Source organism: Oncorhynchus nerka, linkage group LG1, assembly GCF_034236695.1.
Source record: "Oncorhynchus nerka isolate Pitt River linkage group LG1, Oner_Uvic_2.0, whole genome shotgun sequence".
In the NCBI taxonomy this organism is placed as follows: Eukaryota; Metazoa; Chordata; class Actinopteri; order Salmoniformes; family Salmonidae; genus Oncorhynchus; species Oncorhynchus nerka.
The window spans coordinates 32,517,813-32,544,879 of record NC_088396.1 but is presented as its reverse complement, the minus strand read 5'-3'; the positions used below and the strand labels follow the sequence as shown (position 1 = coordinate 32,544,879).

Below are 27,067 nucleotides of genomic sequence, written 5' to 3'. Positions count from 1 at the left end.
GTTAATGTGCAATAGAAATTTCCCCCTTGGGGACAAAGTTTCTTATTTTAGATTATTTCTAAATAGCTGGCATCATACCGTTCTTAGAAATGAATGTTGTGTCTGTCCATTTCTTGGTCCAACCAACACTGACAAACAACAGAATGATGACAATTCAGTGTTGATAACCCTTATCAAAACGCTACTGCTGTCTTGGAATGAGAAAGAACAGTTGATGGTGTATCAATGTAAGCAGCGGGGACTGAACAAGTGCTGGCTTCAAGTGACAAACAAGTTCCAGCTGATCTCCAAAACTCAAAACATTACATCGACATTCAGCCTGCCATTTGCAAAGAAGGGGAAAGAAAGCAGTAACTGGCAGCCCCTGTAGGGTATAATTTCACGTTAGATAATGGTGGTCAGTGAATTGTTGAGAGCTGATTAAGCAAGTCTCAGACCTAATGTTAAATTTAGACACATTTGGCCAAATATTACTTTCGCTTAGTTCAAATGTATCTAATTTCGGTAATTAACTAGCTATATATAATGTATTGGCTAATCTCTGATCTGGCTAAAGGAGCTAACTAGGGGATTGACGTCTTAATTTTGCCATCTGTGTCTGTTCAACTGTGACAATGTTTTCTAACGTTAGATAACCAACGTTAACGTACTTACTATTATTTATTTTTTCACCTTTATTTATTTAACCAGGTAGGCCAGTTGAGAACAACTTCTCATTTACAACTGTGACCTGGCCAAGATAAAGCAAAGCAGTGCGACAAAAACACAGTTACACATAAACAAACGTACAGTCAATAACACAATCCTTGATGGCTATTCGCAGTTGTAATTACTCACCTTGTCCTCGGGAATTAGGGTTTCGCTGTCCTTTTTCATGTCTTTCTGCCCGAGGGCCGAATTAAAGGATACCTTCACCATCGTGAAATTTGCACTGGTTGATTTCAAAATAACAGAGCGAGTGTGTTTAGCACGTCGAAGTTCTTTGGAATCTTGCTGCTGTAGCTAGCTCCTACGACCGCGCAGATAAACACACACAGCTCGTGCTGCCCGACTCAACCAAATATTCTCCTCAACTCAACAGCTGATCGCCGAGCACCTAACTTCTAGAGAATACTATTTTCTTCTGTATAGATGTGGCTCCGCCTCTTTCTATTTTTGCCTCAGTGACTTCGCCAACAGAATGCCTTTTCACTCCTTTCCAACAGACGTCGCTAGCACGCTTTATTTCCACACAACAAAACATCAGCTCTATTTCCTGTTCTGCGCAGTGGCGTGGAAACAATAATGGCGGTGACTGATAAATCTACGAAAGAGCGGTTATTATCGGTACTGGACGATTTAGAAGTGTTATCCAGGTACGAATGTATTATTTTCTCACCGGAATCATTTTTTCCTTAACAACCATTCAAATGATCTAGTTTGTAGTTTATTCAACAATGCCTACGTTTCGTGTTCTGAGTGTAATGTTACTGCTAGGCCAGTGGTTCCCAACAAGGGGTACTGGGACCCCTGGGGGTAATTGGCCTATCCACAAGGGGTACTTGAGAAGACTCATGAGATCATAGGGTTACTGGTTAAATGCACATGAGGGGGTACATTAGGTGTACTCCAGGCAGAGCAAAATTCAGTTGGTGGTACAGTAACCGAAAAATGTTGTGTATAGGCTATAACGTCAGCCATGGATTGTGTATATACACTGCTCAAAAAAATAAAGGGATCACTAAAATAACACATCCTAGATCTGAATGTGTTGAATGTGCTGACAACAAAATCACACAAATTATCAATGGAAATCAAATTTATCAACCCATGGAGGTCTGGATTTGGCGTCACACTCAAAATTAAAGTGGAAAACCACACTACAGGCTGATCCAACTTTGATGTAATGTCCTTAAAACAAGTCAAAATGAGGCTCAGTAGTGTGTGTGGCCTCCGCGTGTCTGTATGACCTCCCTACAACGCCTGGGCATGCTCCTGATGAGGTGGCAGATGGTCTCCTCCCAGACCTGGACGTTGGTGGATGGAGCGAGACATGATGTCCCAGATGTGCTCAAGTGGATTCAGTTTTGGGGAACGGGCGGGCCATTCCATAGCATCAATGCCTTCCTCTTGCAGGAACTGCTGACACACTCCAGCCACATGAGGTCTAGCATTGTCTTGCATTAGGAGGAACCCAGGGCCAACCGCACCAGCATATGGTCTCACAAGGGGTCTGAGGATCTCATCTCGGTACCTAATGGCAGTCAGGCTATCTCTGGCGAGCACATGGAGGGCTGCACGGCCCTCCAAAGAAATGCCACCCCACACCATGACTGACCCACCGCCAAACCGGTCATGCTGGAGGATGTTGCAGGCAGCAGAACGTTCTCCACGGTGTCTCCAGACTGTCACATGTGCTCACTGTGAACCTGCTTTCGCCTGTGAAGAGCACAGGGCGCCAGTGGTGAATTTGCCAATCTTGGTGTTCTCTGGCAAATGCCAAACGTCCTGTACAGTGTTGGGCTGTAAGCACAACCCCCACCTGTGGACGTCGGGCCCTCATACCACCCTCATGGAGTCTGTTTCTGACCGTTTGAGCAGACACATGCACATTTGTGGCCTGCTGGAGGTCATTTTGCAGGGCTCTGGCAGTGTTCCTCCTGCTCCTCCTTGCACAAAGGCGGAGGTAGCGGTCCTGCTGCTGGGTTGTTGCCCTCCTACGGCCTCCTCCACGTCTCCTGATGTACTGGCCTGTCTCCTGGTAGCGCCTCCATGCTCTGGACACTACGCTGACAGACACAGCAAACCTTCTTGCCACAGCTCGCATTGATGTGCCATCCTGGATGAGCTGCACTACCTGAGCCACTTGTGTGGGTTGTAGACTCCGTCTCATGCTACCACTAGAGTGAAAGCACCGCCAGCATTCAAAAGTGACCAAAACATCAGCCAGGAAGCATAGGAACTGAGAAGTGGTCTGTGGTCACCACCTGCAGAACCACTCCTTTATTGGGGGTGTCTTGCTAATTGCCTATAATTTCCACCTGTTGTCTATTCCATTTGCACAACAGCATGTGCAATTTATTGTCAATCAGTGTTGCTTCCTAAGTGGACAGTTTGATTTCACAGAAGTGTGATTGACTTGGAGTTACATTGTGTTGTTTAAGTGTTCCCTTTATTTTTTTGAGCAGTGTATAAAACCCAATGTTACTCGTATTTCAGGGAATTGATAGAGATGCTTGCACTGTCAAGGAGCCAAAAACTCCCCCAAGGAGGCGAGGACACCCAGGTAACAGGCACCTGATTCAACCTTAAACTATATTTAAATGTAGCAACAATATCTGTAATCCAAGCTATTCAAAGAATTATAAGATGTGCACCATAACTGAACATACCACTCAGATTTACTTTGCATTTTGTGAAATAGGTTTGAGAGTGCTTTAATCCACACAACTTTGTGTCAATAGTAGTCTATCTTACAATGTGCAGTCGGTCAGAAGTCTGAATGCACATGTTTTGCTGTGGGTAGATCCTGGAGCTGCTGGTGCAGCGAGACAGAGAGTTCCAGGAGCTGATGAGGGTGGCACAGGAGCAGGGCAAGGTGCACCAAGAGATGCAGGTCCTGGAGAAGGAGGTGGAGAAGAGAGACTGCGACATCCAGCAGCTCCAGAAACAGCTGAAGGAGGCTGAACATATACTGGTGAGAATAGTGGCGCTGGAGAATGATAAGAAATCCTAAAGAGTCTAGAATGTGTTTCCTTTACTAAATTGGAACCCAATAGCACATTGTTTATGGCTTTGATTCAACCTAACCTTTTTTGCCCAAACTTCTCTCTTCTAGGCGACTGCTGTATACCAAGCAAAGGAGAAGCTAAAATCTATTGATAAGGCCAGAAAAGGTGAGCCTGATTTTCACAGCATTTGTCTGAGTACCTGGAGAACTTTCTGATACATAAATACCACCAGAGATTATAGATGTGAAACTAAAATAACTGTTGTCTTTTAGGGAGCATCTCCTCAGAAGAGATCATCAAATATGCCCACAGGATTAGTGCCAGCAATGCAGTGTGTGCCCCTCTCAACTGGGTACCAGGTTTGTCTTCTTTCTGACCTCTTAGATACCCTTCCCCCCTATCACTACCTCTCCCAGATCCTCCTTCCCTTGCATGTTCCTTCTCTCCAGACTGGAATTTCCTCTCAGTAGTGATAGTGGCTGAGGTTCAAATACTCCCTATCACAGCAGTGACTAGCATTCACAATACTACAGTAATTACTCTTCAATCGACTTGATGACATTCCTTATAACAGGTGATCCACGTAGACCTTACCCGACTGACCTGGAGATGCGTAGTGGAATGTTGGGTCACATGAGCAATCTGCCAACTAATGGCGTGAACGGACACCTCCCTGGAGATGCACTGGCTGCTGGGAGATTGCCGGGTATGCTTTTGTTTTATGTGTGGTTCCTTTCTTCTACAAATTAAGTCAACTGTTTTTTTCTTCTATGGTCTGTGTGTTTGATATGATTCTGTGGACTATACTGTATAATACTAACCCTATCACGCAGCTCAAATACTCTTTCCTTCCTTCCCTCCTCAGATGTGCTTACACCCCAGTACCCCTGGCAATCGTCCGACGTCTCAGTGGGTATGCTCCCCCCGCACCATGGCAACGACTTTGGGCTGGAGCCCCCCGGCCACAACAAAGAGAACGAGGATGACGTGGAAGCTATGTCTACAGACTCATCCAGCAGCAGCAGCGACTCGGACTGACTGGCTGAGTGTGTGTCTGTCCATCCGTCCATCAGCCTGCCCACCTGTGTGTATATATCTGAATCATCAGCTGACTGTGTGTTGGGAATTGGACACTCCCAGTACCTCGTAGAGCCAGCTATCCATCACACTCATAACCTATACGAAAAGCTAGAGTTTGATCACTCTGACCCTCTCTTTTCCCAGCTTGTTGATGAAACATTTGTACTAAATTATGTCATCCCCAATGTAATACACTATATATACTTTTTAATGTGGACACTCCTTCAAATGAGTGGATTTGGTTATTTCAGCCACACCCTTTGCTGACAGGTGTATACAATCGAGCACACAGCTATGCAATCTCCATGGATAAACTTTGTCAGTAGAAGGGCCTTACAAAAGAGCTTAGTGACTTTCAACGTGGCAACATCATAGGATGCCACCTTTCCAACAAGTCAATTTGTCAAATTTTTACCCTGCTAGAGCTGCCCCTGTCAACAGTGCTGTTCTCTGGAGTGATGTGTCATGCTGTGCCATCTGGCAGGCCGACGGGCAGATCTGGATTTGGCGGATGCCAGGAGAACGCTACCTGCCCGACTGAATAGTGCCAACTGTACAGTTTGGTGGAGGAGGAATAATGGTCTGAGGCTGTTTTTCATGGTTCGGGCTAGGCCCCTTAGTTCCAGTGAAGGGAAATCTTAACTCTACAAGATACAATGACATTCTAGACGATTCTGTGCTTCCAACCTTGTGGCAACAGTTTGGGGAAGGCCCTTTCTTGTTTCAGCATGACAATGCCCCCATGTACAAAGCGAGGTCCATAAAGAAATGGTCTGTCGAGATCGGTGTGGAAGAACTTGACTGATCTGCACAGAGCCCTAATCTCAACCTCATCGAACACATTTGGATACGCTGATTCAGTTCAGGGAAATGTCTGATACCGCGTAACTCTAATGGTGATAACAATGGCGTATTCCTTTCATTGTCTATCTGGCTCCCCATCATTTGTTTATTTTTTTTTTTTTTAGACTGACAATGGGGAATAGTGTTGAAAAGTACATGTACCCTTGAAGGGAATATAAATGTATTTGTTTTGAAAGAATGTGTTGCAGATTTAAACCCAAGTGCTCCTTAACGTCTCTGCTATTGGTTAAAACATCTCTCCAGGAGTAGATTTTTAATTTCTTCTGCTTGCCGGCCAAGGTTCATCAAGCACACCATATATTCTTTATATAGAAAGTCATTTTTGTTTTGTTTGACTGATGAGTGTTTGCTCCAAGTGTAAATAGGTCTGTATATACAGTAGGTTTTTCCAAACCGGATAAATAAATACCACTTTTGAGTAAATACGTTTGTGTTGCTCATATCTTAGAGAAAACCATTTGAAAGGCCACCATGACCTCGTTTTAAGTATGCATTATATAATGTCCAGTTGACCGTGTGTATTTATAGCCGTCTTCAAATTGTGAAGACCATTGAATGTGAGCCAAGCCTATGCATGGGGCGGGGCGCATGTTTTTTTTATGTCACTACGCATGCACCCAATTCGTTAGCTTGAGAAGGGAACATGGCGGCGTCCCTGATTTGCGGCCGATTGTCGGCAAGCCTGAGAAATTCTGGGGCAAGATCGACGCGTAACACTGCATCCAAAGTAAGTTCTACCTTGACAAAAATGTTATGAAATCCGGCTGCCTGTACCTGTGATTATTTTTCTGCTGCACCATCTTCGATGTCCCCGAGAAATGGGGTGAAATTTGACATTCGCTTATCTCATTTGAGGTAGCTAGGAAGCTGGCTCTTTTGGCTAACTAGCCACATAGCCAGCGAGCTAAACATTAGCAAACGTCGTTGCTTGTTTAGCTATGGAAAGACGAATGTATCAATCAGTACATGTATTTAAACAAGCTTATGGGGGTTCAGGGATTTGTTTGTTCGCAATAGCTTTTCCCTCACATACAGTACTAGTTAAGACTGTGACCTCCAACACAGCTGTCATAGACTAGAGACGACAGGACAGGGGGGTGCCAGGAGCGTCATGCCCATCGGGGGTACAGGGGTAAGTGCCCCCTCAGATTTGTCCTGTATAATAGCACTTAACAACTTTTTGCTTATATATATATATATATGATTATGACTAGATTGCAGGTAAAAGCTGGTTCACGTGTTTGGAAAAAAAAGTTGTTCTAAGTTCTCCAGCCCCCAAAGCATCCTCACATACTTTCTGCCTCCTTGGATTTTTGGGGTGCATGATGCCTCTGGGGGGTGAAGAGAGGATATGCACCATCCAGGCTGTTTGTTCATCCTCACTTGCACTGACAAAGCTGACATTTTGAGACCCAAGTTCCAAGTTTGAAAAAAACAAGTTTGATGTTGACATGTTTAATGTGTTCCTCTTTCATATCTGCAAACTTACAGTATTGCACACATCTACTCCACATTTTTTGTTGTGTGTATGTGCCCTTTTAGTCTTTTGTATGGGTGTGGCTATTCTTATTCAGTGTCCTTTCACAGAGCACTATGTACTCCCCCTGACATATGAGTAGGTACTGTCATGTTACTGCATCATGTACCCCCTACAACTTTTTCTCTCTTCTATCCCCCTCTGCCCCCCCCCCCCTCTCCAGGTGCTGGGTGGTTCCTCCGGCCTTCTTGGGGCTCAGCAGCAGCCCTCCCACCTTCAGCAGCAGCAGAGGAACCTCTCCCTGCATGAGTACATGAGCATCGGCCTGCTCAAAGAGGCTGGCGTCTGTGTGCCCGAGGGCAAGGTTGCCAGCTCACCCGATGAAGCCTACTCTGTTGCCAAGGAGATTGGTAAGCCATGCCTTAATAGGATGTGGTCAAATTAATTTGAGTAGGCTAACTTGGGGGTGCGTGTGTAGTCCCCTCCTGTACTCCCTATTCACCCACGACTGCGTGGCCAAACCCGACTCCAACACCATCAAGTTTGCTGACGACACAACGGTGGTAGGCCTGATCACCGACAACGATGAGACAGCCTATAGGGAAGAGGTCAGAGACTGCCAGGACACCATCCTCTTCCTCAACGTGAGCAAGACAAAAGAGATGATGTGGACTACAGGAAAATCAGGCGCAAAAGCACCCATTTACATTGACAGGGCTGTAGAGTGGGTCGAGAGTTTTATGTTCCTTGATGTCCACATCACCAACAAACTATTATGGTCCAAACTAGAGGTCGACCGATTAATCGGAATGGCCGATTTTAATTAGGGCCGATTTCAAGTTTTCATAACAATCGGAAATCGGTATTTTTGGGCGCCGATTTTATTTTTTATTTTTATACCTTTATTTAACTAGGCAAGTCAGTTAAGAACACATTCTTATTTTCAATGACGGCCTAGGAACGGTGGGTTAACTGCCTTGTTCAGGGGCAGAACGACAGATTTTCACCTTGTCAGCTCGGGGGATCCAATCTTGCAACCTTAGTTAACTAGTCCAATGCAATATCGACCTGCCTCTCTCGTTGCACTCCACAAGGAGACTGCCTGTTATGCGAATGCAGTAAGCCAAGGTAAGTTGCTAGCTAGCATTAAACTTATCTTGTAAAAAACAATCAATCATAATCACTAGTTAACTACACATGGTTGATGATATTACTAGATATTATCTAGCGTGTCCTGCATTGCATATAATCTGATTGAGCATACAAGTATCTGACTGAGCGGTGGTAGGCAGAAGCAGGCGCGTAAACATTCATTCAAACAGCACTTTTGTGCATTTTGCCAGCAGCTCTTCGTTGTGCGTCAAGCATTGCGCTGTTTATGACTTCAAGCCTATCAACTCCCGAGATGAGGCTGGTGTAACCGAAGTGAAATGGCTAGCTAACTAGAGGGACGGAAGCTATACTGCCACACTGGCAATACTAAAGTGCCTATAAGAACTTGTCAATAGTCAAAGGTTAATGAAATACAAATGGTATAGAGGGAAATAGTCCTATAATTCCTACAGTAACTACAACCTAAAACTTATTACCTGGGAATATTGAAGACTCATGTTAAAAGGAACCACCAGCTTTCATATGTTCTCATGTTCTGAGCAAGGAACTGAAAAGTTAGCTTTCTTACATAGCACATATTGCACTTTTACTTTCTTCTCCAACACTTTATTTTTGCATTATTTAAACCAAATTGAACAGGTTTCATTATTTATTTGAGGCTAAATTGATTTTATTGATGTATTATATTAAGTTAAAATAAGTGTTCATTCAGTATTGTTGTAATTGTCATTATTACAAATGTTTTTTTTTAAATCGTCCGATTAATCGGTATTGGCTTTTACAGTCCTCCAATAATCGGTATCGGCGTTGAATTTTTATATATATATATATATATGATCCCCAAAAATATATATATATAAAAATTTTAAAAAATGTATATATAAAAATCATAATCCAAACCGACCTCAAAGGCACTAATCAGTCAGCACTACTGAGTAAGGTATGTTGTCATAGTGGGCTGTAGGCCTATACTGTAATCTAGGGATTTCTCTGTATCATCGTAGTGCCATAGTAAGAGGTCAGAGAGAACGTCTGGAAGTTTATAATATCTTATAAGAATTCAAAAGGCACAAAGACAGCCCTAAAACGGCACTTAGTAGCTTTAATTACTAACGATAACCAGCATCTGTTGACTGTACCTGATCCAAAACTTCGATACTTCTCATACTAATAGCCTGTTCTCCATATTATATCTTCTTTGTAAATGGTGAGCCAACATGTTTTCAACATTTATCAAGTTTGAAGTTTTATTAGGCGTATGTACAGGATACGGATGGTATACATTGTCCAACAAATCATTTATTATTATAATATATATACACTGCTCAAAAAAATAAAGGGAACACTAAAATAACACATCCTAGATCTGAATGAATTAAATATTCGTGTTAAATATTTTTTTCTTTACATAGTTGAATGTGCTGACAACAAAATCACACAAATTATCAATGGAAATCAAATTTATCAACCCATGGAGGTCTGGATTTGGAGTCACACTCTAAATTAAAGTGGAAAACCACACTACAGGCTGATCCAACTTTGATGTAATGTCCTTAAAACAAGTCAAAATGAGGCTCAGTAGTGTGTGTGGCCTCCACGTGCCTGTATGACCTCCCTACAACGCCTGGGCATGCTCCTGATGAGGTGGCGGATGGTCTCCTGAGGGATCTCCTCCCAGACCTGGACTAAAGAACCCGCCAACTCCTGGACAGTCTGTGGTGCAACGTGGTGTTGGTGGATGGAGCGAGACATGATGTCCCAGATGTGCTCAATTGGATTCAGGTCTGGGGAACGGGCGGGCCAGTCCATAGCATCAATGGCTTCCTCTTGCAGGAACTGCTGACACACTCCAGCCACATGAGGTCTAGCATTGTCTTGCATTAGGAGGAACCCAGGGCCAACTTCACCAGCATATGATCTCACAAGGGGTCTGAGGATCTCATCTCGGTACCTAATGGCAGCAAGGCTACCTCTGGCGAGCACATGGAGGGCTGTGCGGCCCCCCCAAAGAAATGCCACCCCACACCATAACTGACCCACCGCCAAACCGGTAATGTTTGAGGATGTTACAGTTAGCAGGACATTCTCCATGGCGTCTCCAGACTCTGTCACGTCTGTCACATGTGCTCAGTGTGAACATGCTTTCATCTGTGAAGAGCACAGGGCGCCAGTGGCCAATCTTGGTGTTCTCTGGCAAATGAAAAACGTCCTGCACGGTGTTGGGCTGTAAGCACAACCCCCACCTGTGGACGTCGGGCCCTCATACCACCCTCATGGAGTCTGTTTCTGACCATTTGAGCAGACACGTGCATATTTGTGGCCTGCTGGAGGTCATTTTGCAGGGCTCTGGCAGTGCTCCTCCTTGCACAAAGGCGGAGGTAGCGGTCCTGCTGCTGGGTTGTTGCCCTCCTACGGCCTCCTCCACGTCTCCTGATGTACTGGCCTGTCTCCTGGTAGCGCCTCCATGCTCTGGACACTACGCTGACAGACACAGCAAACCTTCTTGCCACAGCTCGCATTGATGTGCCATCCTGGATGAGCTGCACTACATGAGCCACTTGTGTGGGTTGTAGACTACGTCTCATGCTACCACTAGAGTGAAAGCACCGCCAGCATTCAAAAGTGACCAAAACATCAGCCAGGAAGCATAGGAACTGAGAAGTGGTCTGTGGTCCACACCTGCAGAACCACTCCTTTATTGTGTGTGTCTTGCTAATTGCCTATAATTTCCACCTGTTGTCTATTCCATTTGCACAACAGCATGTGAAATTGATTGTCAATCAGTGTTGCTTCCTAAGTGGACAGTTTGATTTCACAGAAGTGTGATTGACTTGGAGTTACATTGTGTTGTTTAAGTGTTCCCTTTATTTTTTTGAGCAGTATATTTATATATATATATTTTTTTAAATACCTTTTAATTTAACTAGGCAAGTCAGTTAAGAACTCATTCTTATTTACAATGATTGCCTACATTGGCCAAACACAGATGACGCTGGGCCAATTCTGCTCCGCCCTATGGCACTCCCAATCACGGCTGGTTGTGATACAGCCTGGAATCAAACCATGGTGTCTGTAGTGATGTCTCAGGCACTGAGATGCAGTGCCTTAGACTGCTGCACCACTCGGGAGCCCCAAATGCTAACTTGCAAGTTCCTTCTTGACAATGCAACAACAATGAGAAATAATAAAAGTTAAGAATACGAACATAGTCTCATGTTATGTTAAAATACTTACCTGTCCCTTTAGGGGCTGGGGGGGGTACCATTGTTATGGGGCATTCTGGTGTGTGTGACTGCTCATCTGCATTTGCGAATCAGCAAAAGTGATTTGAATCAAATCGGAGTTAACAAATCGAAATCGAATCTATTCAAATCTTTGCAGTCAGCCCTAGTGTACTTTCTTGTTACTTTGAAAATGACATGTATACACATTCACCCAAATATCTCTGGACTAATCTGAGAGTGCTGCACACAGAACCTGTAGCCTACATCTGACATGGTGTGACCCTTGGCCTTGTTTAGGGTGTTTTTAATAGCCTCTGAGGCGGCAGTAGAGACTACAGTCTAAACATAACACTGAACCCAAGGCTATCAGTTAACACTTCTGCAGCCTGCTGTGCTCAGCTGGACACACAGTAACCTGTTTACACCTATCTGTGCTTCCTTTTCCTCAGGGGCCAGTGTCATGGAATTACTCTACTCCTGGACTAGCCTTTTTGATAAATGGCATTGCTCTGGACTAGGGATAATCTTTTAATTTGATTCAAACTAGTGTTTATTATTTACATTACATTTAAGTCATTTAGCAGACGCTCTTATCCAGAGCGACTTACAAATTGGTGCGTTCACCTTAAGACATCCAGTGGAACAGCCACTTTACAATAGTGCATCTAAATCTTTTAAGGGGGGGTGAGAAGGATTACTTTATCCTATCCTAGGTATTCCTGAAAGAGGTGGGGTTTCAGGTGTCTCCGGAAGGTGGTGATTGACTCCGCTGTCCTGGCGTCGTGAGGGAGTTTGTTCCACCATTGGGGGGCCAGAGCAGCGAACAGTTTTGACTGGGCTGCGCGGGAACTGTACTTCCTCAGTGGTAGGGAGGCGAGCAGGCCAGAGGTGGATGAACGCAGTGCCCTTGTTTGGGTGTAGGGCCTGATCAGAGCCTGGAGGTACTGAGGTGCCGTTCCCCTCATTATTATATGTTAATGAAATCAAAATGTCCTCCCAGGTTTTACATAGAGGTTTTAGGTAGCTGTAATAGTGTGTTGTTGTCTAACTTTGTTAATATGTTACAATGCTAGATCAATAAAGTTAAATCATTGCTGACCTACTGAATTCCTCTGTGGTAATGAGTAGGGCTAAACATGACGTAGAACAATGTATCCATTCACTGTGTAGCTTACTCAATGCTAACACAGTTTTCTGGTTGTGGATAAAGATTAACTTGACAATGTCCAGAAGTAGCCTAGTCATTTAGGGCCATGAGTGCATGCCTTTGCTAGAAAGGTTGTGTTAGGCAGTGTTTGCACTGACAACGTTTTGTGTAGTTTGTACATCTGCATTATTATCGGTCTGTGTGTGTAATTGGCAGAGGAGTGTTGGGCTAGTCTGTAACTGCTATGGTCTCTTTCTCCCTCGTGTGGGTGTCTCAGGCACCAAGGATCTAGTGGTGAAGGCTCAAGTGTTGGCTGGAGGCCGAGGCAAAGGCACCTTCGAGGGAGGTCTGAAGGGAGGAGTGAAGATTGTCTACTCGTGAGTGTCCGAGAGAACCCCTCTCAAACTGCACCCATTTCTACTCTGTGTCAATTATTCTGTCTCTCTTCCCCTCCCTACAGTCCAGAGGAGGCCCGGGACATCTCCTCTCAGATGATTGGTCGTAAGCTGTACACCAAGCAGACAGGCGAGCAGGGCCGTATCTGTAACCAGGTGTTCATCTGTGAGCGCAGGTACCCCCGCAGGGAGTACTACTTCGCCATCACCATGGAGAGATCCTTCCAGGTGAGGTCATTCCCGCCCCTTCACTCCTCTCAGGTGACAACAGCTGATAAATCACGCTCAGCCATTCTGGGTCAGGCCGTCAGATTTGACATATTGGGCAGCTGTTATTCTTGATTTTGAATGTTGATTGTGTTGTGTTGGATGGTCCCACTAGATGGCGTAGTGGTAAAGGACATGGCCGTGGACATGTTGAAATACTTGTCCAGCTGCTGTTATAGCTCTGTTCTCTAAATAGGATAATGAGACACCCGTTGTCCTTGAGAATTTGAAGACCAATGGATCAATTCAATCGTTTGTTACATTTATTTATGATAGCCCAGGTAGTATTAGGTTAACTATTTAATATCTATATTGACCCTTTTTGCACAACTCTTTTTACTCATCACATATGCTGCTGCTTTTTATTATCTACCCAGTCACTTTAGCCCTACCTTCATGTATCTACCTCAATTACCTTGTACCCCTGCAGTACCACTGTAATGGTATATATATAGCCAAGTTATTGTTACTCATTGTGTATTTATTCCTTGTGTTATTATTTTTTTGTTTTTCTCTGCATTGTTGGGAAGGGCCCGTAAGTAAGCATTTCACTGTTAGTCTACACCTGTTGTTTACGAAGCATGTGACAAATACAATTTGATTTGCTGTGAGACATATGTTCCATTAATTTGCTCTTTTTTAGTTTGATTGCCACTCAATGAATGTGTAAAATGATTGGCTCATAATCTCTCGGCCCCTCCCTCTGAACAGGGCCCCGTGTTGATTGGCAGCTCTCAGGGGGGCGTGAACATCGAGGATGTGGCAGCGGAGAATCCCGACGCCATTGTGAAGGAGCCAATCGACATCATGGAGGGAATCAAGATGGAACAAGCTGTTTCGGTACAGTTGAGATCGGGTTGTAAAAATACCTCTTGATTTGTCTTTCAGTCTCTTAGATCCCAGGAAACATTACATATCCTGGTAAATAAACAATACTCCACCTGATTTTAAAGCTAGCTATTTTGGTCCATGTTTAAACAAACAACTTGCGGTAACATTTATATTCAAATTAGGTCTGTTTTGAGTTTCTCTCTAAAGACAAGGGCCTCAGAACCTTATTAGTTAGGCAGTGTAATATCTTTAAATGTCAGGTTTTGACTTTGATATGCTCAGTCAACATTGCATCTCACACACTACATGCGTCTTAAAGTGCCTGCAATGTTACCATGACCTGCCAACGTCTCTCACATTCACTATAAATCTAATTTATTTATATAGCCCTTCTATATAGCCCCCCTTACATCAGCTGATATCTGTACAGAAACCCAGCCTAAAACCCCAAACAGCAAGCAAAGCAGGTGTAAATGTACGGTGGCTAGGAAAAACTCCCTAGAAAGGCCAAAACCTAGAGAGTAAATGTCAGTTGGCTTTTCATAGCCGATCATTAAGAGTATCTCTACCGCTCCTGCTGTCTATAGAGAGTTGAAAACAGCAGGTCTGGGACAGGTAGCACGAACGGTGAACAGGTCAGGGTTCCATAGCCGCAGTCAGAACAGTTGAAACTGGAGCGGCAGCACGGCCAGGTGGACTGGGGACAGCAAGGAGTCATCACGCCAGGTAGTCCTGAAGAATGGTCCTAGGGCTCAGGTCCTCCGAAAGAGAGAATTAGAGAGAGCATACTTAAATTCACACAGGACATCGGATAAGACAGGAGAAATACTCCACATATAAGACTGACCCTAGCCCCCCGACACATAAACTACTGCAGCATAAATACTGGAGGCTGAGACAGGAGGGGTCAGGAGACACTGTGGCCCCATCCGATGATACCCCCGGACAGGGCCAAACACCTGCCCCACCCACTTTGCCAAAGCACAGCCCCCACACACTAGAGGGATATCTTCAACCACCAACTTACCATCCTGAGACAAGGCCGAGTATAGCCCACAAAGATCTCCGCCACGGCACAACCCAAGGGGGGCGCCAACCCAGACTATACCCCTCATTGTCATTTGTTCCTGCTCTCCTTCAACTCCTCTCACCTTCAATTGAATTCAAGTGTTTTACAAGCTGGTAATAGATTTCTAAATGTTGCTAAAGTAGAAGTAAATGACAAACAATGTAGATTTGAAGAACTGATATTGATATTTCTTTCTTTTGCTCTTTTCTCGGTCTTCTCTGTCTTCGCTCTCTCTCCAGATTGCCACAAAGATGGGCTTCCCTGCTGCTCTGATTGACGACGCAGCTGCTAACATAATCAAGCTCTACAACGTCTTCTTGAAGTTTGACGCCTCCATGCTGGAGATCAACCCCATGGTGGAGGACGCCTCTGGCCAGGGTACACATACACTTGCTTTTCGTTCCTAGTGATGTTGTTAGTCACGACAGTGTTAAGAGCTGGGTGAGAGTGTGTTGCTTGGTTGGAGGCTTCTCCCATTGATCTATGACTCAGTCAATCATTCTCATTAACACACTCTCAGTGAAAAACCCTAGTGTGAATCACTGCACTTTTTAACTGATGGGCCAAATAGGCAGCTAAACCCCATGGTACTGAAGGAATGATGGTGTTATTGCACAACCAACTGTCTTCAACATCATAGCCATACATGGTAGAGTATGGTGGCTGGGTCAAATAAGAGGCCTTATGTTAGCTTTGAAATGTAAAAGGCATTCCAGTGCTCATATGCACTTCGAATTACCTTGTGGTTATGGGCTGACTTGACCAACCCCAAACATACCAGGAGAGTTGATTGACAGTAGGAATGGCCAGTGCTGACCCTTTGACCCTACTACATTAGCAACATCTGTAGAGGTCTCTATCTTATGTCACTAACCCAGATCTGTCCTTGACATGTACAGTACAGCCAACCATGGTTACACAGTAAAGCTATGTCACAGAACTATACTCAACAAAAATATAAACGCAACATGTAAAGTGTTGATTTCATGAGCGGTAATAAAAGATCCCAGACATTTTTCATACACGTAAAAAGATTATTTCTTTCAAAGTTTGTGCACACATTTGTTTACAACCCTGTTAGTAAGAATGTATCCTTTGCCAAGATTGTCCATCCACCTGACAGGTGTGGCATATCAAGAAGCTGATTAAACAGCATGATCATTACAATGGCTATCACCGGCTAAAAGAAATCTTGGTTGACCAAGAATTATTTTCACCAATCGATTGGTTGAAATGTTAAAAGGTGTATTTTTTCATATATAGACAAATCCTATGTGTTTTAATCAAATCAACTATTTGCACTGAGCTTGTCTGATGCTTTAAGCACACTGTTTGATTAAGAGACACAAATGTCTCGAGGGAGTCCGACCACAATTGATTTGATTGTGCCGGGCCTGGTTCAGACTTTCTGTGTTAAAAAAAAAAAAGCAAGTGACTGTGTGACTAGCACCCGGTGTCTGTCTCTCCTTGCTGCAGCGACCACTACAGAATATCAGCAGTGTATCACACTGTCTGTGTTGTTGAAGCTGCAACATAATTATAGCTATTTCTGACTGAAAAGTTGTTACTGTAATCCCTAATTTGTTAAGGAAAAACCTTTTCCTCTTCCCTCAACCATTGCTCTCTTTACGTGAAACATGACCAATAGGACGTGACCTATAGCATATCATAATCACATCAATAAATAGGCTATAACAAACTCTGGACACCATAACACGTGACAGAAAAATGGATGCAGAGGATGTGACAAATAAACAAAATGGGGTATGTGGTTTCTCAGCGGGTAAAGGGGAAGTCAGATATGTGGAATGAATGTGATCGTTGTAGAAAATAAAAAGGAAGTAAGGAGCAAATGATGCGTGCATATTATGTGTGCCAAACATGCTGTTAGATTAGAATATAATTTTTCTGACAGTTTGGAACAATGTAAACTATTAGAACACAGACACTGGACAGAGGAACTCTGCCTAGAAGGCCAGTATCCAGGAGTTGCCTCTTCACTGTTGATGTTGAGGCTGGTGTTTTGCGGGTACTATTTAATGAAGATGCCAGTTGAGGACTTGTGAGGTGTCTGTTTCTCAGACTAGACACTAATGTGTCTAGTGTCTAGACTGACGAGTTTCAGAAGAAAGTTCTTTCTTTCTGACCATTTTGAGCCTGTAAATCGAATCCACAAATGCTGATGCTCCAGATACTCAACTAGTCTAAACAAGGCCCATTTGTTTTATTGCTTCTTTAATCAGAACAGTTTTCAGCTGTGCTTACATAATTGCAAAAGGGTTTTCTTATGATCAATTAGCCTTTTAAAATGATAAACTTGGATTATCTAACACAACATGCCATTGGAACACAGGAATGATGGTTGCTGATAATGGGCCTATGTACATATTCCGTAACAAATCAGCCGTTTCCAGCTACAATAATCATTTACAACATTAACAATGTCTACACTGTATTTCTGATCAATTTGATGTTATTTTAATGAACGCAAAATGAGCTTTTCTTTCAAAAACAAGGACATTTCTAAGTGACCCCAAACTTTTGAACGGTAGTGTTTATGGGTGATTTTGAAGCCAGACTGGTGTCTAGTACACCATGATTTTTATTTATTTATTTTGCTACTGCGTGACTAAAGAAATGTCAGTCGACAAACAGCCCATCGACCAAACAATTGTCCAGTCTACTAAATGGGGTCAACCCTAATCATTACACAGGTCCACCTTGTGCTGGGGACAATAAAAGGCCACTCTAAAATGTGTTGTTTTGTCACACTGCACAATGCCACAGATGTCTCATGTTTTGAGGGAGCATGTAAATTGGCATGCTGACTGCAGGAATGTCCAACAGAGCTGTTGCCAGATAATTTTATGTTAATTTCTCTACCATAAGCCGCCTCCAATGTCCTTTTAGAGAATTTGTCAGTTGTGTGGATGAGCAGTTTGCTGATGTCAACGTTGTGAACAGAATGCCCCGTGGTGGTGGGATTATGCTATGGGCAGGCATAAGCTACTGACAACAAACTCAATTGCATTTTTATCGATGGCAATTTGAATGCACAGTGATACCGTGACGAGCTCCTGAGGCTAATTGTCGTGCCATTTATCTGCAGCCATCACCTCCATGTTTCAGCATGATAATGCATGGCCCATGTCGCAAGGATCTGTACACAATTCCTGGAAACGGAAAATGCCCCTGTTCTTCCAAGGCCTGCATACTCACCAGACATGTTACCCATCGAGCATGTTTGGGATGCTCTGGATCGCCGTGTACAGCAGCGTGTTCCAATATCAAGCCACTTTGCACAGCCATTGAATAGGAGTTGGACTACATTCCACAGGTCACAATCAACAGCCTAATCAACTATCTGCGAAGGAGATGCATGAGGCAAATGGATACTTACTGGTTTTCTGATCCACACCCCTACTTTTCTTTTTAAGGTATCTGTGACAACATTTGTATTCCTAGTCATGTGAAATCCATAGATTGGGGCGTAATGATATATTTTTTTTTCAATTGACTGATTTCCTTATATGAACTGTAACTCAGTAAAATCTTTGAAATTGTTGAATGTTGCGTTTTTATATTTTTGTTTAGTATAGATAATCTGTTGCACCTTGGACCAGGCATTGGAAAATGTTCCCTCCAAGTACAAACGGACATCTGCCTCTGGCTTTGTTGTAATGAAGTTACAGGGTCATTGGGTTTTTGTCAGCCATCTTGGGCTCAGCCTCTGTCTCCTGTGTGTCCCTCTGACAGTGATGTGCATGGACGCCAAGATCAACTTTGACTCGAACGCAGCGTATCGCCAGAAGAAGGTGTTTGACATGCAGGACTGGACCCAGGAGGATGCCAGGGACCGACAGGCAGCCAAGGCTGACCTCAACTACATTGGCCTGGACGGATCCATCGGGTGTCTGGGTGAGTGCCACAACACACCCAACACTGCTTCACAGCACCACACACCTAGCTTTATAGTAGCAGTAGTAATAAAAATGTATATTCACTCTATATTCTCTGTGTTTGTGTAGTGAACGGGGCTGGTCTTGCCATGGCCACCATGGACATCATTAAGCTGCATGGTGGCACGCCCGCCAACTTCCTGGACGTGGGGGGCGGAGCTACAGCCCACCAGGTGATGGAGGCCTTTAAACTCATCACCTCTGACAGGAAGGTAAGGACTGGGAATGGGGGACACTTACCACTAACACCTAGCATCTCTGGTTGTCATTGAAGAAGCATTAATCTGCAGTAGGCACTCACTTCTCACTGTGGCACCAATAAGCACAGACACAGACAGTGTTCCACAGTCCTTCACCCTGACCTCTATCCCCAACTGGAACGGGACGGCTGGGTATCTAGAGCAGTAGTAGCCTGCAGTTGATACTATTGATGTTTTGATGGAGTTAGGGGGTAGGGATTCATTAGGAATTCCTGATGTTTGGACCTTCAGGTAGGTTACGGTTGTATAAAGTCACTTTTCAGTACACGCATCCCCTAGTTAGTAGGTGTATCTTTTGACAGACATTAGTCTGGAGTTACCTGAAGATATCAGTAGGATAGCTCACTTGGAGGGTGGGGTTTACTATTGGTGGAACCTATTGGGTGACATTTAACTGTGGGATTTTGAATGGGCGAGGACTTTAGAGGAAGTACAGGGAGGGTTCTAACCTGCTGTGTGACATACAGTTAGTCATTCATTCATTGATGGGTGAGTAGGTTTTTGATAGATGGTTATAAGCTCTCATGGGAGATTTGTGGCTATTTTCCTGTCGCTGTGTTGACACCAGCTTAGTGTGGTCCTAGTGGTGTCTGGTTTATTATGGAGCCTCAGTAATGGTGTGGTATGTATACGTGTTAATTTAAACCACTACAGTTTTATAATACACATTACATTTACAGTGCGATCTTGATTTTGTTGAAGTTATATGATATTTTTATTAAGGTTTGGTTATTGTTCCTGTATGAATTTGTGATCAAGCTTTTGTGATTGCTTGGTTTTTGGTCTTCTATGGTCAATATCTTCATTTATGCTTTCATGGTCAACTTCTTTGGTTTGTGGTCCTCAGGTGCAGGCCATCCTTGTGAACATCTTTGGTGGCATCATGAGGTGTGACATCATTGCTCAGGGCATCATCATGGCTGTTACAGACCTGGACCTGAAGATCCCCATTGTGGTGCGGTTACAAGGTGAGACTGACCTCCCTTATACCGTCAAGCACGAGGTAGCCAGCACAATAGCAGCTTGGCATGACCACCCTGTGGCAATTACAGTGAAAACTATTTTAGCTTTGTTATATAGGCTACTACACTGCCATTTTGGCGCACATACTGGGCTGGGAGAGAGGTAGGGGGCGACAGTGGAGCGTGGCATTTTAAAGGTCAACGAGCAAGCAGCTTGTCAGGATTAGGCTCTTCTAGTACTTCCCCACACACACTAGTGATGTGAGGGTAAAAATTGATACAGTTGCATATTGGGATGTTATTTTTTACGATTTACTATCGCAATATTATTTTTCCTTCATAGCTTGTTCTCTATCTTTTTTTAAGTAAGGTACCAATTTGTTTTCAGCACTTATTTCCATGACTGATAAATGTGTTTTCTCATGGCTCACTTTCTGCAGCAGACATGGTGAGCAATATGTTTAGAACATCGAATCGCAATAAAATCACAGTATCGAATCGCAATAAATATAGAATTGTGAGAATTGCAATGCATATCGTATTGGACCTAAGTATCACATAATACCGGCACTATGGGACCCTGTAGCTCCCAGCCTCTCCCTTCTGGACATGTTTGAAACACACAGGGACAAATAGAATGTGTGAAGTTATAGGACAGCGGAGTCAATCACCACCTTCCGGAGACACCTGAAACCCCACCTCTTTAAGGAATACCTAGGATAGGATAAAGTAATCCTTCTCCCCCTCCCCCCCCCCCCCCCCCTTAAAAGACCTAGATGCACTATTGTAAAGTGGCTGTTCCACTGGATGTCATAAGGTGAAAGCACCAATTTGTAAGTCGCTCTGGATAAGAGCGTCTGCTAAATGACTTAAATGTTAAATGTAAAAATGTTATACAGAACTCAATCACTCATAAACTAAATGTAATTGTACTAAAATGATTTCCTTCACAAACGGTTTAGTAATGTATAATGAACTTTCACAAATTAGACTTCTCATTTATTTAGTCTGCTATTTTAAATGCTTTTGTAATCATGATGCAGGGTTATTATTCCAATTGTCTAGCCCTGGTATTCCCAGGGCTACTCGCAATGCCGTCGGGGGTACGCCAAATAAAAAATGTGATTCACATTTTTTTAAATGTATATAATTTTTTTTTAAAGTTAACATTTTTTTCTTCACATTTTCAAACAGATAATTTATATTTTCAAACTGGGCTATACATTTGGGTGAGGTTTTTTTCTTGCCTGAATAGCCTCGTTTCACTGCCAAAAATAAAATGAAACCATCTAGTGTTCAGGGAAATAACAACACAATGTCAAATACAGGTAGTCTTCTCAAATAATTAACATCCAATCACATTAACCGTTACTCTCTCGTGGGAATTCCACTAACGGTTTGTCTGTAGCCAAACTTAGCTGCTGCTCATGTTGGTGTCTGTACTGATGACACAAAAGCCATGATAGGGAGACATAGTGGAGCGGTAACGTACGCGCAAGCAATTGCTCCCAACACCACTTGGGTACACTAGCATCCACGGGAGGCTCGTGCTGCCAAGGGAATGCCTGACAGCTTGAAATACGTTTTGGACACTACAGTGAATATGGTTAGCTTTGTTAAAGCAAGGCCCCTGAACTGTGTATTATTTGTGCTATGCAATGATATGGGCAGCGACCATGTAATGCTTTTACAACATACAGAAGAAGTGCGCTGGTTATGAAGGGGCAACGTATTGACACGTTTTTTTAAATTGAGAGACAAGTTTAATTTTCACTTGTCTGACCGCTTGCATGATGATGACGTTTCTCACACAACTGGCCTATCTGGGTGATGATTTTTCTCGCCTGAATGATCTGAATCTTGGATTACAGGGACTCTGTGCAACTATATTCAATGTGCGGGACAAAATTGAGGCTATGATTAAGAAGTTGCAGCTCTTCTCTGACTGCATTAACAAGGACAATACACAGGTCTTTCCATCATTGTATGATTTTTTTTGTGTGCAAATGAACTCAAGCTTTACGGACAATGTCAAATGTGATATAGCGAAGCACCCGAGTGAGTTGGGAGCACAATTATAAATTACGGATGACACAAATAACTGGATTTGTTATCCCTTTCATGCCCAGCCTCCCTCCAGTCCACTTACTGATATCTGAGCTATATAAAAGAGAAGCAAAGCGCTTTCTAAAAGATCAGCATTCCTTCAGCCTCATTCTGTTATGTTTCAGGATCCAGAGTGGATGATGCCAAAGCTTTGATTGCCGCTAGCCCACTGAAGCTCCTGGCCTGTGACGATCTGGACGAGGCCGCTAGAATGGTACACACACCTCTCTACCTCTACCCCTCTAAGCACCCGGTCTGGTTTATGTAGGGTGGTGTGTGTGTGGTACAGTAGGTCTATGTGAAGTGTGTGAATGTGAAAAGGAATGTCAGGAACTGTTTGCGGTGTGTGTGAGGGCAGTGTGTAAAAATGTGTGTGAGACGAGAGTCACCAGCAGGGTTGAATGTGTGTGTGTGCGCGTGTGGTGTGTGTCAATTGACACAGTCAGGGTATAGGTTGAAGTGACACTGCCTGAGTTTTATGGCTTTGATTTCTGGCAGAGCTAGCAGCAGTGACATTGAGTCAGAGCAGAGGCCCCCTTTCTCTCATCTCGCCCCTCCATCTATCTTTCCCTCTACCACTAGTCTGGCTTTGCTCTCACTGACTCCCACTATCTCTCCTCTCCACTCGCTCTCCTTTGTTTTTGGAGTGTTTTACACCCAAAAGAGACAAGCATCAGTTAGCCAGCACAATGGCAGCTTGGCATGACCACCCTGTGGCAGTTACAGCCCCCCGCAATTAAAACTATTCATTTTTAGTGTTTTTGTCTGTTTTATAATGAGATCACTCATATAGTTCCCTTCTGCTGTGCTTCTGTTTAAAGTATTCTCTCTCTGTTTCCTCTTTGCAGGTTGTAAAGCTTTCTGAAATTGTGTCGCTGGCTCAGGAGGCTCATGTGGACATCTCTTTCCAGCTGCCACTCTAAGCCATGTCCCTTGACTCTATGACCACATCTGAACCCTGACACCCCACCCCTTGAACAACAAGAAGAGCCTCTCATTACTGAGCGAATACTCCAATACAACACAGCCCACCAACTTCTGTTAGTTCTGTTTCTCTCTTTCTCTCTCTGTGGCAAGGCTCCAAAATACACACACACATACAGGTAACTGCCAAATTAAAGGAAACTAAGTAAATGAGGGATACAAAGTTGCCTGGCAACCCAGACTCCTTGCTCGTGCCAAACGCTATGCCACACCCACGAACGTTAGTTTCTTCACTGCAAAGAGTCTGGATCTGAGTACCTTCCCGACCCTTCATCAAATGCGAACACATTCAGGGTCGTCTGATTGGTCCAGAAACCGATGATATGAGCCAGAACACACGTGTGTAAAGCTGCGGTTTGAAAATGTCATTAACTTTAGCTACTTTCCTCACTCTGTTTTGTTATGTGTGAAGGGGCTTCCTACTGTGGCTTGTCGGTTTGTTCAAGCACACTTATCAGATTAGACACTGGTGGCGCTCCTCCAGATTAGTCCAGTATTATTCACTCTGTTGTGTTGCTTTTTCCCCCGTGAGGAGAGAATGGTTTTGGTTACTTCATCACCCCTCTGGCCACCTCTCTTCCTCAGCTCCCACAATGCATAGCACTACTTATAACGCACAAACCCCCAACCTTTCTCTTTCCTGGGAGAGAGTGGTGTTTCTATCTATTTACTGTAACTTGGGCTCTGAAGGTACAGCTAATTCCCCTTTGAAAAATAGTTTATAGTCTAAGTAGGAGGCAACGCAATGGGTATGTCTACAAGAATATGCTATACAATTAGTCATCAATTAAACACTTAGTTAAGAGGTAAAAACAAAGCACACAGTGTACAACAATAAAGAAGGTCTTCCTAATTTTGAGTTGCACGCACATACAATCCATGTATCAAGGCTTAAAAATCCTTCTTTAACCCGTCTCCTCCCCTTCATCTACACTGATTGAAGTGGATTTAACAAGTGACATCATTAAGGGATCATAGCTTTCAGCTGGATTCACCTGGTCAGTCTGTCATAGAAAGAGCAGGCATTCTTAATGTTTTGTCCTCAGTGTATGTGTTACATTTACAACAATGCTCAAGAGACTTTTCACACCACATTCTTGCAATACTTAGTCAATAAACGCATATCTTAGGTTCCATGCTGGTATGGTTGAAAGAGGACTAATTACTGCAGGTGGGGGCATTTAAAGGGGTAACCCCGCCTCTCAGGTGGATGTGATCTGATTGATTACTTTGACTGAGGTGTGTGGTGACCAATAAGGATCAGGCTCCCCTCCAGGAGGTAGGGGTTTTGTACACGGTTCATTCTCCTGGATCAGTGGTTTCGAGAGGGTTACTGCTGGATGCAATGTCACAGTCAGTCATAGCCCCCCCACCCTTAAGTGTCCAGTCTGCCCCTGCAGGAGTGCCTTATATTGAGTGGTCTGAGAATGGGAGATGGGGTAAGAATTAGGGGGGGTTTATAGGGGAGGTGCCCATTGTAATGACAGCTGCTAGGTTGTGACACTGGACTAATACTTGGCAAACTAAGAAAATAGTTTATGGAATGTAAATCATTTTGTCAATCATTTCATCTCCATGCAATTTGAAATGCATAGCTGAATAGTGGATTGTTCTGATTCTGGCAAGAGAGACTGACTCATACCTGGATAAAAGCATCGGAGTACTCCTTTACTCCTGAACTAGTAAGAGTTATTTGTGAGTGTTTAGTGTGTGTGATATCTAAACTACTGCTTATCTGGTTGACTGCATGTTTGTGTATTTGTCTCTTCCATCCCTTCTATCGGAGGGTCTCCTATATAATAGTCTGCCACCATGTCACAGGAACAACCTTTCTCACTCTGTTCAGGTACATATGATGACAAAAATGGGGGTGGGCCGTGTCCACTCAACTGTTAAAAGATTGTACTGTAGTTTAGTTAAGTCTTCTCTCTATTTCTCCTTATCTCCCTCCATTCCTCTGTATATGTTACTCCCCAGCCCTCAGAACACAGAAACACACACATTGTGAGTTGTAAGACATTTATTATATCTTGTAAATAACGAGACCGCTGTTCTCTTCTATAAAATATTTATGCTTCTCTTGGGGAGTAAAAAAAAAGAATAAATGGAGAACACCGACTTTGCTTTTTTGTTTTAGTTTTTTTGCAGCACTTGTACTTGCAATGTGAAAGTTGTGTTTTACATCTCCTTATGGCTAGTTAGGTTGTGTTTGGCATTAGTCATGTCAACAAAACAAAACAGAGGAATTGCTAAAGTGCAAATGTATATAATGACCAGGCTCATGTGACTCCAAATTAGCTTATATACTGTTGATATTAGCATAGTAGTGTTAGAATCTTTCAACATTTTCTACATGCCAGACATAATAATTTCAGCCTCTATTCAAATTTCTGTTCTAACCAATAGAATCCAACTTTATTTTCTATCTCTAGAGCCACTGTGTGGATGCATACTGGGTTAAAACTGAATTGTGCACTGACAGAGCAGGGCTTACCTCCTGTTGCAAGCAGTGTCTCTGGAGACGCACTTCAAGGAGAAATTAGACTTGAAGATTCTTGAAACTAGGGACCACAACACATCATACCATAATGTGGAGTTAATAATACTGTCTTAATATTAGAGGTTCGCTTGAGTGGCTCTGCTTCTCTTTCTTTCTTTCAAACATTTTATTTCCCATACAGACAAAACCAACAATTTTAAAATAATAATAAAGCAATTTCCATGTCTTCAAGAATAGAATGAGATTGAATAGGCAAAAAAAAGTATCTATCTTTTTGAAAATTGTCTTTCCATGATAACTACAGTGGCAAGAAAAAGAATGTGAACAATCTGGGTTTCTGCATAAATTTGACATTTGATCTGATCTTCATCTAAGTCACAACAATAGAAAAACTTGGTGTGCTTAAACTAGTAACACACAAATGATTGTATTTTTCTTGTCTATATTGAATACATCATTTAAACATTCACAGTGTAGGTTGGGAAAAGTATGTGAACCCCAAGGCTAATGACTTCTCCAAAAGCTAATTAGAGTCAGGAGTCAACTAACCTGGAGTCAAATCAATGAGATTGGAGATTTTGGTTAGAGCTGCCCTGCCCCATTAAAAAAAAACACTCACAAAATGTGAGTTGCTATTCACAGGAAGCATTGCCTGATGTGAACCATGCCTCGAACAAAAGAGATTTCAGAAGACCTAAGATTAAGAGTTGTTGCCTTGCTTAAAGCTGGAAAGGGTTTCAAAAGTATCTCTAAAAGTCAGTCCACGGTAAGACAAATTGTTGATAAATGGAGAAATTTCAGCACTTTTGCTACTCCCTAGGAGTGGCCGTCCTGCATAAATGATGCAAGAGCACAGCAAGAATGCTCAATGAGGTTAAGAAGAATCCTAGAGTCTCAGCTAAAGACTTACAGAAATCTCTGGAAGATGCTAACATCTCTGTTGACGAGTCTACAATACGTAAACATGAATGGTATTCATGGGAGGACACCATGGAAGAAGCAACTACTGTCCAGAAAAAAACATTGATGCGCCTCTGAAGTTCGCAAAAGAGCACCACAGCACTACTGGCAAAATATTCTGTGTGGAGAAAAAAAGGCACAGCACAACAGATTTTATAA

General features: G+C 43.2%; 3 protein-coding genes across 3 annotated transcripts in view; 2 read left to right on the top strand and 1 right to left on the bottom strand.

Moving 5' to 3' along the window:
* The window catches only part of LOC115129338 (integral membrane protein 2B-like), a 30,728-nt gene extending 29,604 nt beyond the window's left edge, over positions 1–1,124 (bottom strand). Inside the window, exon 1 of the mRNA XM_029659580.2 lies at positions 838–1,124. Within this exon, the coding sequence (XP_029515440.1) occupies positions 838–918 (81 nt within the window). The 5' untranslated portion in view covers positions 919–1,124. The remainder of the gene's footprint in view (positions 1–837) is intronic.
* A 124-nt stretch (positions 1,125–1,248) lies between these two features.
* On the top strand, positions 1,249–6,077 carry LOC115129346 (mediator of RNA polymerase II transcription subunit 4). Its single transcript, XM_029659590.2, has 7 exons — positions 1,249–1,355; positions 3,199–3,265; positions 3,506–3,676; positions 3,818–3,875; positions 3,983–4,069; positions 4,285–4,416; positions 4,576–6,077. The coding sequence occupies exons 1-7, from the start codon at positions 1,285–1,287 to the stop codon at positions 4,746–4,748; spliced, it is 759 nt and encodes a 252-aa protein (XP_029515450.1). The 5' UTR covers positions 1,249–1,284; the 3' UTR covers positions 4,749–6,077.
* A 187-nt stretch (positions 6,078–6,264) lies between these two features.
* Positions 6,265–25,566, top strand: LOC115129332 (succinate--CoA ligase [ADP-forming] subunit beta, mitochondrial). Its single transcript, XM_029659572.2, has 11 exons — positions 6,265–6,381; positions 7,355–7,541; positions 12,893–12,992; positions 13,076–13,238; positions 13,989–14,117; positions 15,417–15,555; positions 18,934–19,095; positions 19,206–19,348; positions 20,244–20,364; positions 22,590–22,678; positions 23,313–25,566. Exons 1-11 carry the CDS (start codon positions 6,298–6,300, stop codon positions 23,385–23,387), a joined length of 1,392 nt encoding a protein of 463 aa, XP_029515432.1. The 5' UTR covers positions 6,265–6,297; the 3' UTR covers positions 23,388–25,566.
* Positions 25,567–27,067: the final 1,501 nt, after the last annotated feature.

Bases quoted from the DNA above. Each gene is read 5' to 3' on its own strand.
- LOC115129346 (XM_029659590.2), top strand. From the start codon at position 1,285: ATGGCGGTGACTGATAAATCTACGAAAGAGCGGTTATTATCGGTACTG. The intron at 1,356-3,198 runs GTACGAATGTAT...CTCGTATTTCAG, and splicing joins GATTTAGAAGTGTTATCCAG to GGAATTGATAGAGATGCTTG. The intron at 4,417-4,575 runs GTATGCTTTTGT...TTCCCTCCTCAG, and splicing joins GGCTGCTGGGAGATTGCCGG to ATGTGCTTACACCCCAGTAC.
- LOC115129332 (XM_029659572.2), top strand. From the start codon at position 6,298: ATGGCGGCGTCCCTGATTTGCGGCCGATTGTCGGCAAGCCTGAGAAAT. The intron at 15,556-18,933 runs GTACACATACAC...TCCCTCTGACAG, and splicing joins GGAGGACGCCTCTGGCCAGG to TGATGTGCATGGACGCCAAG. The intron at 19,096-19,205 runs GTGAGTGCCACA...GTGTTTGTGTAG, and splicing joins CGGATCCATCGGGTGTCTGG to TGAACGGGGCTGGTCTTGCC.